Raw genomic sequence first — 12,647 nt, forward strand, 5'->3', positions numbered from 1 at the left:
AGATAAATAACACTAGAGAGAGAGAAGTGATATGTCAAGGGCTACTCCTCTCATCAGTAGCAGAGATGGGAAATGATCTCCCCTGAGTTCCAGGGCAGAATCTTATCCATGAATTACACTGCTCTCCTAGCACATTTGGGAATAAAGTAAGCATCCAAAGATAGACCAAAAACACATTCTCTGGTCAGGCCTTGTAACTCTTTACAGTGCTCCTTGTACATTATTGTGAAGCACTTGACACCAGGCACAGTTAAAGAAAGGACACTAGAATACCCTGACCATTAGTTTTACCTCATCCAAAAATTCTTATGTAGCAAAGTTCATGTCTTAGGTAGCTAAAAGACAGAAGTTTCTTCATTTCACAAGACTTAGTAGAACAGTCACAGCACTAGAGTGCTACTGAAATTAGGCAATGCTGTAATAAATCAGAGAGTTTTATTGCATTTAAAAAAAAATTTAAAAAGCTAAAAAAAAGTTAAAGTTTCTAGAATCCCATTTTAAAAATAGACTTCATGGTCATTAAACAGTACTAGGGGTCTCTGAGAAGAATAAGCACTGGCTTTAATCTATTGTTTTTAATAAAGGAAGTCCTGCCCCATCTGTAGGGTCAGAATCACAAATCATCTATCTTATTATCTGAGAATAAAGACTGAACATTAGTCATATTCTTTTTATAACACAGAGTGACCGATACTTCAAAGCACTGTCACCACTGCTCTTTGGCTGTAAATGAAAACGTCATGGTGCTTCACTCTTATCTTGTATTCATATGCTTGACGGACAAGTTAAATGAAAATTGTCCAAAGCTATGAACCAAACCATGACAAAAGTAGCTCTCATAGTGATTTGAAATGCGGAGGTCAGGCTGACATTCCTCGGCCCCGATGTCAGACCACACAGCGCTGCGATGCACGCAGCAGGCAGATTGCACTATCTTGTTCCTCGGCTCCCAGCTTCAGAAGTGGCTACTCGAGTAAATAGAAACCTCAAAAATGTATTTATGGAAATAGTGGATGTCAGCAGACTTCAAAGGGCAGAACATATTGATAATTGCAGAAAGAGGCCCAGAAGGGCTTCAAACATTCTCTGTCCATGTGGTTTTTTTGTTGTCTTCTTAAAGGAGCAATGACTGGGCGAGGGTGAAACAGCCTTCCTACTCGGCTGATAGAGGCTTCACAGCCATTCTAATGCTTCTGTATTGCTGCCTCCCCAGCCCTTTGGTGTCTGAAGGTTTCCTCAGCTCTGAAAGCACAAACCAGCACTGGAAACATGACCAGTGCCAGAGATGCTCCAGCAATGCCATCTGCTGACCCTCTGACCCTGGGCTCCCATCCAAAGCCATCACACATCTGGGAGGAGCACCTGGCTCTGATGGTTTCTTACCTGCCATCACTGAGGCAAATGGCTGCTGAGGATCAAAAGGGCATTTCAACCTGCCAGACTCCAAGCTCTGAGTATCCAGATGGAACACCATTTCCTGAGAATAAACACATATTGATTATCCTGGTGTGCCTCTAGAGAGAAAAAGTCACTTAGACAACCTGTTCTGCTAACACACAAAGTGAAGGTGTGTTAGATCATGCCTCTGCCCTCTCAGCATTGATGTTTACAGTCTGTGTCTCTGTTTTATATCTGGATGTTTTTCACTCATTGTTTTACTGTATCCTGGCCACTCTATAGTGAAAGACAAATCTAAAAAAAATACAATTATTTTCAGGATAAAAAGATTCATTGTTCACTTCTACTCAAATTAAAAGCTGGATTGTACTTAAAAGGCACTGGCTTCTATTTGGAAAAGTGCTGATAGACTGTGTTGCAATGGGAGACCCTGAAGGGATTCTGTCTGACTCTGAAATTTCTCCAGGGACTGCTGAATAACGTTCACAGCAGACACAGTTCAGCCTCTTTTAAATGAAAGCAGCATATTCTCTCTCTTGCTATTTTTAACAAGGCTAATGATACAAAAGATATCAGAATAGATCCTTCCTGGTAGTTCCCCATTCCAGTGTGATTAATTCCTGGGTTGCAAAACAAGGGCATGGAGGAAGATAAAGAAAATAAATTATTTAAAAATTATTCTTGATGTTTTCAGTGGGCAATCAACAACTCAATTCCTCTAGGCATTAATTTGAACTTTTACTATAGTTTTAAATTGCCAACAAGGACTCTTTTACTTGCCCCTTTCATTACTTTCCTGGAAGTACACTTAACCTGAAACCCATACAGAGTCCTGTTGAAGGCAAATTGATAGCTCAGAGGAGTAAAGTGAAGTCTCTACAGGTATAGAGACATGACCTTCAGAATTCTGCTCCTGGTAAGAGAATGAAGTTTGCCTGCAGAAGTGCTTTTAACATACTTCCCTACCTACAGTGATATTTAAAATCTCAGTAGTGTCCAGGAATCAAATCAATGTGGGTTTAATGTCTACTGTAGAGACAAAACTTTTGAAGCTAGTTTAAAAAAAAAATAAATTAAAACATCTTCATGATTTAAACAATTACTTTAAAAAGAGTGAAATCATTTTAATTGTTCGTTTCTATACTTTTGCCTTGCAAGAGGCCTGGAGAGTACAAATGACAGGCAAGTACACCCAAAGATGGCCACACAGGATTAGACTTCACAACACGTAAATTCAATTAATCCTTAATGCACATCAGATTATAAATGACCAAGCCTTTCTATTTTATTGAAGTGCCTCCTAAACTCTCTAGGCTCAGAAGACAAAGCCCAGGATATTGAATAATTAAGATCCTTAAGAGAAAAGAAAAATCAATTACAATCTGTGAACACAAATTCTATTTCCTCCAGCAATTCCAGCTCATACAAAGAATTTAATCATTGAACAACCCTTGTTACCTTCCCACACCTGTGGAATATCAAGCAAACTAAATTCTCAGGCTACTGAAGTGAGCCCGCTACAACACAGAACTAAATTAAAAATTAAGAACTTTTTTTTCTGACAGTGATACCGCAGTGTCCCATTCTCCTTTCTTTTTGCAATCCTGAGCTCAGAGAACCCTTGCCTTATCACATGTGAAGAGGCTGTCTGCAAGCCCAGCAGTACTCAAGGGACTGAGGGAGTTGTAGATCAACATCAAATATTTCAGACTTCCCCCAGACAAACTAATGGACACTACCAGGCATTCACACAGAATTAACCTCCTGCTTTCACTTCAGGCAAAGCTTTCAAAGAAAAGAGCATCCCTTGGAGAGCTGTGGCTAACAGCACCAACTGGGCCAAGCCTCTTCTTCACCAGCCAAGAGAAGTCTTGGCAGTGACTTGAGCAATAACAAGACGAGGACTTTAATCCCCTTTAATTGTGTGATCCCGTTGGGGATTTGTACTGCTTCAAAAGCAGTGTCTGCTGTGGTTTTGAGTCACCTGATCCACTCTGTTTTCCTCTCTGTTTTCACAGCGCTGGTGCTGGCCAGGAGAGCACTGTGCAGATCCACCAGCAGCTTTCAAAGGTCAGCAGAGCTCTGCCTGGTTTCACGGTCTCCATGAGGCTATCTCAGGGCCTGGCTCTCCCAGGCATGCCACAGCTTCCTGGAGAGGTTGCTAATTACCAGAGATTCATTATCTGTTCTTATAACTCAGAGATTTAAAAAAAAAAAAAAAAAAAAAAAAAGAAAGAGAAAAGGGGGGGGGAAAAAAAAAAAAAAAAAAAAAATAAAAAAAAAAAGGGGGGGGGGAACAATACTAAAAGAATGCATTTGCAATAAAAGTGCTTTGAATTGTACTGTAGGACTCAGGATCCTTCAAGGTTTCAGTTCCTAAAGGAGACATTTTCAACTGCATGTCAAATTCACATCAATGGGTCTATCCTCAGCACCCTCCTGCCTTGTCATATTTATCTGGAGAGGTAGTGCAAGGATGGTGGCTGTCAGGGTGTTTGAGCTCCAAGAAGGAAAGGGAAAATATGCCTGATGCCATTCAAGGTTGATAACTCAGTAGGAAGCTGTAGAAGAGCTGCTGTGTCTGAAGAGGCAGGAGCAGTGCCAAACACCATCCAACCTACCATTGCAGCTGAGCAACTAGAAGGAATGTGGGAGAGACAGGACTGGGAGACAGCGAGAGGATTAGGAAATACAATACTAGGATTCGTCTTCCATTTCCTCTCATAAGGTAATTGGTCACGTCTAACTGGGACAGACCCCTTGTCTAGACTGGCTGCCAGACTGAACAATCAGACCAAATCCATAATTTCATAAGGTCTGATGAAAACAACCTTCACAATGTTGCAATAAAGTAGGGCAATGGTAGAGTGAATAAGGCATCTTGCTAATGACCCAGAGGTAAACCAGAGCCTTACTTATACTCTTGCTGAGAGCTGTTCTGTTCCATTCAGCTGTGTATTTGATCATTCAGGCTAAGAAATCAGCATGATACAAGGCATCTAAAATTTCAGTTGCTTCAGCTGGAATATTTAAAGTTGCAAAGCAAAGAAGTCTATAGAATTATTTAATTGTAAGTCAAATTATACAGCATATAGCAGACAATACCAGGAGCATTAATGGCTTATTAGGGGAAGAACACCATGCAGATTTCACATAGCTTCAGTTTTCTGTAACATAGGTAGACCCTCTGGGTTGGTCAGACAACCCACAGATTGTGGGAAACATAATGATGGGTCTCAATCTGGACAAGCATTAATCCCTTTTTTTTTTCTGTAAGGATCTGCCCCTGATTCCATATATCAGTGATAGAACAAGAGGGTATAGCTTTAAATGAAAGAAGATAAGTTTAGATTAGATATTAGGAAGAAATAATTTACTGTGAGGGTGGTGAAACACCAGCACAGATTGCCAAAGAAGTTGTGGGTGCCCCAACCCTGGAAGTGTTCAAGGCCAGGCTGGATGGGTCTTTGAACAACCTGGTGTAATGGAAGGTGTTCCTGCCCACGGCAGGGGGGTTGGAACTAGATGATCTTTAAGGACCCTTTCAACCAAAATCATGCTATGATTCTATGATTCTGTTTCAGATTATTGCACTTAATAACTTTAGAGCTTATTTCTTCTATCTTAGAATTTCAGCAAGACCAAAGGAAAAGAGAAAGCTATTTCTATAGCAGCATAGGAAGCCTGTACCACAGGCAAACAGCCAGACAGGTCACATCTCAACACTGTCTGAGAACAGTGCCAGTGGTATAAATATAGCCAAGGTGTTATACATAAAGGAGTTAAAAAGAGACTTGTGTACTAAGTGGCTGCTTGACACAACACCAAAATTCTTATGTTGTGGGGGTTAGGTCTCAAACATTTACCACTTAGGATAGAGATTTCTTTGTCACCAGCAAATGAAGACCAATCAGCTGCTAACTTCAGATCTGGAATATGCCACCAGAGATGGAGGACACCCAACATCTCCTTAGTGACAAACTGAAACACATTGCAAAGTCCTGAGACGCCATCCTTGGACTCAGGTTCAGAGGCCCTTTTTCAATGGTATATTACTCTCATTCACATGGAACAGAAAACCATCTCTGTGGACCAAGAGTATATGTGCATTAGAAGATAGAACTACAAGTGTCATCTTGAACTCTGAATGTATGTGTATGTACGTAAGGAAAGTATGCGCAGAAATGACTTACTAGAAAGCAAGATATCTGGGTTAGATGTTCTCTTCACTTAGTTAATCATATGGAAGTGTCATTCTGAAGAACTTTGTGTACTAAGCCCGAGGAAAGTGCTTTGTTCAAAAGTGATATGCACATATCAAATGTGAGAACAAGAGTTCCTGTCGACCTGCAAATCCACCATTTACCCTGTTATTTATGCAAGCTGCTGTCAGGTCGTTTTTTACACACTCACATAGTATTTTCCAATCTATGATGAATGCTAAACAAGATCAGGGCTATTCCTTGACATGTCAGAGTAGTGAGGAAATTAAATTACCTCTTTGTGAGTTCCAAGTTCAATGTATCCACAGAGAGGGTGAAATGCTCCTGTGCCGCAGACATAAACATGGGTTCGGTTGTAGGGCTGAAGGACCCTGATAAAATTGGCACATTCTGTCTGTGGGGAAAATAAAGATAAAGGTTAATTTTTATGTTTATTCTTCTCTTCCACATTATACATTCTACTAAGTTATAGCCACAGCATTGATGTATTTAAACTCAAAACTACTGTAGCAGAGACTGTTTACTAAGTAGTTCAAAGATGTGATAGCTACAATTTTGCAGTGGCTATCTACCAGGCAGTTCATCAATTAGACTTGCAAACCTAATTTTGCTGTAATGCTTTCAGCCACAAGGAGCTCTGTGCTCACAGTGCAGTTTGGGGGATATATGTTCAGCCTGTGCTGTAGCAAACAACACCTGCCAACAACCGGGCAGAGGTCAGAGAGCCACTGGGTTAGTCTGGCTACCAGTCCTCCTTCTTTTGCTCCCAACTTAGGGTTCTGTACAAGCATTAACACCAAAGATTACAGGGTTAAAATAACTGTGGTGGGCTGAAGGACTTCAGCATACTACCAAGGGTATGCTTTGTGTATGAGTGAATTTCCTCTGCACCAAGCACTTCTTACTGATCACTTTTATTTGGTCATTTCTGAGTCCAGCGGGATGCTTGAGTCAGTCCTGGTTCTATCTGGGCTTGATCCTTGCTGGTAAAGCAGCACAGGCAATTGCTACATGCTGTAAGGTGTGCATGGACTAGGAGGAAAGGCTTGCTGCAGCCTTTCTCCAAATGAAATTAAATCAGAAATGTATTACAAGGACTTCACAGGGAATACACAAGATCTATCTATACGTTAAAGCTATCATCTAAGTGAGAAGTAAGCTGCAGAGACAATGTAGGAAGCGAAACCAAGATTTTTATAATCTATGTCCAAAACAAATATTCCCCTCTCAGGACCCTTTCCTTTTCTTCTTAGCATAGAAATAGATGAGCACAAATCTTCCATATACACCAGTACCAGAATATTCCCAGTGCTCAGCAGAGGTGTTGTTTAGGTTTTGACTGCTGTAAAGATAAGGGTAGCAATAAGTTAGAGAAAAAAGTTGAGAGACCTCAGGCAGAGAGCTGAGAGATTGTTTTGAGCTGGAATCCACCTTGGTAACTGACACACTGGACGGAAATCACAAGATTTTTGGAGAAAAAAGGAAGAAATTTTATTATACAGCTGGGAAATGTTTACATTTATAATGGACTCTAGACACATGATGTAATCTGTGCTATGCAAAAGATATGAAAGTTGTACTGTATATATGTATGCATCTTAAATATACTTCCTAAAGAAACTTCCTGAAGAAGATTTATGGTTTCAGGGAAAAGCTAATCAGTCTGAAATTTTCTTTTAACCCTAACTGCAGCTGTCTGCAAATTAAGTTAATTTGTATTCTGCTCTGCTACTCTGTTTTTTAATGAATTATAATAAAGTTATATTCAGGATATTCCCAATAAAAAAGAAGCATTTTAATGGGAAAAAAGGGGGATTTAAGGGGAGTATTGTCTGTGATACATTTCAAAAGAGAGTCCATTCATCTCTCAGCTACATTTATTACATACTGGTACAACCTAGCATGATTGCTGCTTGCAATATTGAGTATTTTTTTCTTAAAGCATTAATATTTAAATAAAAAAAATAGAAGTGCAACTTTTTTTTAATTAAGAAAAAACACTTAGCACGTTAGTTCAGAAAAAGTGTAATGAGAGGTTACTAATGCATTTTGTGCATTTAGAAACAAACATAGAGATATTCAACATTCTCAGCAATAATAAAAATTATACCTCATACTTACATGGGCATCTTTCCCAGCTAATTTGCATAATTCTACTTTTTCTTTTGCTGCAGGCCAGTAAATCTGTAACATAGTTAAAATAAGACAAAGATTATGAAGATTATAAATTGTCCTGTGACTGCAGATTAATAATGCCATGAACAAACATTCAAAACAGATTTATGATGTTGAAGGACTTCACATGTATATTAAAATGAACATGACTTCAAATACAGGATTCCATTACAAAAAGTGAAGAGGCTTTAAATCAACCTCGCTGTTCTTTGTTTATTTCTTCATAGGTTATATGTACTTTTAAAAAGCATTCAGTTAATCTGGATAAGATACCTTGTCACCATTACATATTTCTCTCAGCTATGATGAGTCAAATCATCTGGAAACTAAACTGATTGCAAAGCAAGGCAAATTACATTTGTGAGGAATTTGGTCCAGTGGACTTGGCAAAGCCACTATAAAAAATACTTAGCTCTTTCTGCCAATTTTCAAGTGAAAAGAATTTTGTTCAAAAAACTAAGGATAGCTTAAGGGAAATTTATAGAACAAAAAGTACATTTGATAGAAATCCATAGAAGTTTAGAGTAAAATCATGTACCTTAAATAATTGGTAGTATATACTGTTATTGTTTCTCTTTCTTCTTTAATCAGTCCTGCATAATTCTATAAAATAGGTTTTGATGTAGATGGGTCTAGATGACAAATCACTATCAGTTACTGTAACCCCAATTATGTTAGTGAATATCAGTGAACAACAGCCCAGGTTCTGCCTCATTGATTTCAATTAAACAGTTAAAATTGGATATTATTGAGTATATGCTTGAATCTATTAAATTTAAAATAGAAGCTAAATATAAATTCTTACAGAATCATCACACTAAATATGGATCTTTTGTACTTCTTACTTTGACATGAAAAACTACAGCCATTTCTCATGACTAATAATAACACCACCACAAGCCACACTAATTTTTAAGCAAATATTGATTAGGAAATTGCCTCAAGTCCCAGGAACCAGTATGCACGTTATTAGTAGTCACGGATGCTTTAGAGTAGTGTTGAGTCTCCGATTATACTTTATAAAATCTTAAACAGTAAATATATAGGAACAAATTATAATACAAACTAGAAAAAAACTCATATCATCATGGAAGGATGCAGTATTCAATGGTATGCACTAGGATTTAACTGCTGTCATACTCCCTTTCTCTCACCCAGCTGTTGGCACCTTATAGGATGTGGCTTGCCACATACACAGGAGCAGTCCCACACGGGTAAGGAAAGCAAAACATGAGTGCCCTGTGCCAAATATCTTTATCACTGTCCTGTTTCTCTCTCTCTGGAAAGAGTCTTTTGATTGCACTTTCTCTTTTCTTCCCAGTGAAAATAAATGTATTGGCTTTCCACAAGGAAATTAATTTCCTCTCAAGTGAAGTTAGTTACCTTTCTGATAAGAAGCTCTTAGTAAAGATAATGTATTTTAAGTTACTTAAACCTTAACCCTTTACAGTAATATTTATGTAAAGTCAGAGATAAGACAGTATAACAGCATTTCAGCACTGGAGTAGAAATTTACTTTCCCAGAGCATTTTCTCAGAATGTTATGATAGCATCCAGGTAGGAAAACACAATCTGAAATCAACTGTGCCAGTGTGCTTGAATGACACAATGACACAATGCCAGAAAGTACAGTGCACTGCTAGAGGAAAGTACTGGGAACATTGCAAAGCCATCAGGAAGAGCTGAAGGCAGCTCCAGTAAGATTATCTGGTCTCTACCTGGGCAGGGTGGGATAAGTCTCGCTTGTAACTGGTAGATTTAAGAGGTGCCAGTGAAGAAAAGCTGATGAAAAGGAGTAGCTAGAGGAATACAAGATCATGGATCTCCAGGTACATTTGGACAAGCAGACCTGTCTGAGATGATATCTGATCCTCAGGTCTCTTGTAACTTTATGCTGAATTCTGTCAAGATCCTTGAATCAGTAACAGAGAAGCCCAGAAGTCTTTGAGGGGCTTCAGAGATTTTCGGCCAAAGTTTAGTTATCCAACTAGCTAGATAAGATGTCCCTCGGTAGACTTTTGAAAATGCCCAGCTCAGACGCCACACAAGCCAGTGGGAACTGTTGCTACTTATCATTCCTTACTGGGACAGACTGCTGCTGTGGCTGCCCCAGGAGTTCCTTACTGGGACAGGCTGCTGCTGTGGCTGCCTCAGGAGCTGCTGCTAGCCCCCACTGGTCACTGTTGCTGATTGACTATTCTTCTCCAAGAAGAGGGGGAGAGCTGCTGCTGCCTGCCTTCTTCCTGTGGAGAATCCTTTTCCTTTGTTTTTTTCCAGGACAGTGGGAGAAGCCCCTCAGCTATTTGTCTTTGCCTGGGGAAACCACCTGGCAGCTGCCATTTTGTCCTTCGTTTTTTTCCTGGGGGTTGTGGACTAGAAAATAATTTCTGGCTTTGTGGGCTTAAAACCATTTTCTTTTGTATTTTCGTAGTTACTGCTGTTTCCTTTAGTAAATTGTTATTTTTTACTTATATCTCTCCCTATTGTCCCTTCATAATTGGAGGGGGCGGGGAGAGATTGAAACAAAAGGAGAGTGGGTTATTTGGAGTTCTGTTTCTCCGGTTGGTTTGTCCAAAACCAACACGAGGCATCAGAAGTATTAATGGACTTGACTTGCCCTCAATTCTTCTCCAGATTCCTTCATGGGAATTAGTGTTTGTGGTACCAGACTGAAATATACACACTCCCAGTTCTATGATAATTGACCACAGTCAATTATCATTTAAAAAATCAATTGTTTTACTCTCTAGTTATTCAACAGCCTCAGCATTTAGCACCACACATTAGACAATGAAAAGTGAAGCTAAGTGATCCAACTTTAAAATCAATTCGCAATTATATACGGGGGAGTAAAAGTGATATGTATTTGCTTTCTGCATGAGAAATGAGAGGTTCCCAGAAACTGTCAGTTCTAAATTGTAATAGATCAAGAAAATTGCATAATAAATAATGAGTTAATGTGCTGAGCAAGAAAACATAAACTTCATTTTTTATCACAGGACATGTTGTGTAACACTACCCCAGGCCTGGTTCCCTCAAACACTGACACAAGTAACGTTATGCATCTGACTTTTTTGTAGGGAGAGAAATTAAGTTTTAGTTATATTTTATTCAGATGAGTTATTTAGTTTCACAATATGCAAAAATGTAAGACTAGATGCTCCAGGAGTTTCTTTTATGTTTAAAATCAGTGAGTTTGTAGATGTTTAAAGTTTTGAAACTGGTAATTTTTTTCATAGTTTTTTTCTGTTTATATGCTGAATTTACAACAGTAACATATTATTTAACAAATTCTTTTTTTCTAAATTCCTCAATAAGTAAAAACCTCAAAGAATGGGAAAAAAAACCCAGATAATTAAACACTACATAATAATGGTGACAACAACACTGATATGTAAAATTATAATAATTTTGTGTTTCAAACAGTAAAAATTATATATTTAATATATTTTATAGCTGCATCTGTATCTGAAATGTTTGAAGAAATCTTAGAATAGCTAAGTGAGTTTACTAAATTTAAATCAAGAATGCAACTAATTGAAATACATGAACTATATACTAAAATAAGATTATTTTCTTCTCTTAATCTTTAGTTTATTTTCCTTGTAAAATATCCATATCAAAATCCAAAGGTTGGTTACTGTCATGATTTCCTGATGTTATCTTCCATAGCCCAATTAAAAAAAAAAAAATCCCAAAGCTTACCATTACTTTTAAATCATTCTTCAAATATTTTCTTAAATTTATCAACAGGAAAGAAATTAAATTCTCCTAATAAATGCAAGTTAATAAGTTCTTTGCTAGCAGAGTGAAAGAAAACCTCCCAGGAGTAAAAAATTAAGCAGTACATAAGTATAGGACAGATAAGGTATCACTTTAAAGGGTAGTTGGAAATTGATTTCTGATTAAAACAAAACATTTAAAACCACAAAGGTCCTTTCCAGATCAGGAGTAGAGAATTTCTAAAAGTAACATTTTTCCTTCCTCCAAACATGCATTTTCACTGTAAGAAAGGAATTAAAAGGAAAAAGTTCATATTTAAAAAAGTATTATTTATAGACATAAATTGATATGTGGAAGCTATATGTATATAGTTTTATATATATATATATAAAGTATATCTGGATTCACCTTCGTTTCAGCTACCATCTGTCAAAAATTAACAATACTGGTTACAAGTGAGTATTTTCCTCATTTTTGTGTATCCATCTTTCTCTATCCAATTTTGATCCTAGACTAACCTTTAAGACTCTAAGTTCTTAGGAGAAGTGATACCTCAAAAAGTGATTCCAAAGAAAATGTTGGGTGAAAGTATAGCTTTTTCAAGAATCACTTCTAATTAAGCTACTAAATCTAGGATGACGCAGGACTTTACAAAACAAGTGGAAAATGCTATATATTGTCATAATATAAAAGACAAGGATCACAAGCTATCTAAGCAATTAAAAAACCCATTGGTCTTATTTCATCTGTTTGTAAGGATTTAAAACAAATTTTTAGTTAGGGAAGGAATAACTTATGTTTCTGATGAAAATGGACTGTGCTACAGAAGACAATATAGCCTGGTAAGGAAACATTATTCCACTCTAATATTGTACCTAGCTGAATTACATTAAGGTAATGTAATTACCTGATGGAGCTCCTCTTCATCAAGGTTCCACTTAAGCATTTACTAAATTGCCACACGGAAACTGATTAGCTCAGCTGGTAAAAATAGGCATTATTAAGAGAAAAAAAATTGGCCTGATAAGTAAAGAACCTGAAGTAGAAAGTTACTCAAAGTCCTCAAGAAATAGTGTCAGAGCTCATCCTATTTTGTGCACCCTACCTTTACCAGCATTCAGCAACAAT

The 12,647-nt window shown here is 37.7% G+C and overlaps 1 protein-coding gene across 4 annotated transcripts in view; it reads right to left on the reverse strand.

The window, feature by feature from the left end:
- Positions 1 to 12,647, reverse strand: part of SEMA3D (semaphorin 3D) — a 139,290-nt gene that overhangs the window by 58,277 nt on the left and 68,366 nt on the right. For all 4 annotated transcript variants that reach the window (XM_027639829.1, XM_027639830.1, XM_027639832.1 and 1 more), the window contains exons 4-6: positions 7,743 to 7,805; positions 5,896 to 6,015; positions 1,384 to 1,477 (exon numbers count right to left, since the gene is read on the reverse strand). In XM_027639829.1, coding sequence (XP_027495630.1) covers positions 1,384 to 1,477; positions 5,896 to 6,015; positions 7,743 to 7,805 — 277 coding nt within the window. The remainder of the gene's footprint in view (positions 1 to 1,383; positions 1,478 to 5,895; positions 6,016 to 7,742; positions 7,806 to 12,647) is intronic.

The sequence above is a fragment of the Corapipo altera genome, unplaced genomic scaffold, assembly GCF_003945725.1.
Source record: "Corapipo altera isolate COAL_440 unplaced genomic scaffold, ASM394572v1 1b, whole genome shotgun sequence".
In the NCBI taxonomy this organism is placed as follows: Eukaryota; Metazoa; Chordata; class Aves; order Passeriformes; family Pipridae; genus Corapipo; species Corapipo altera.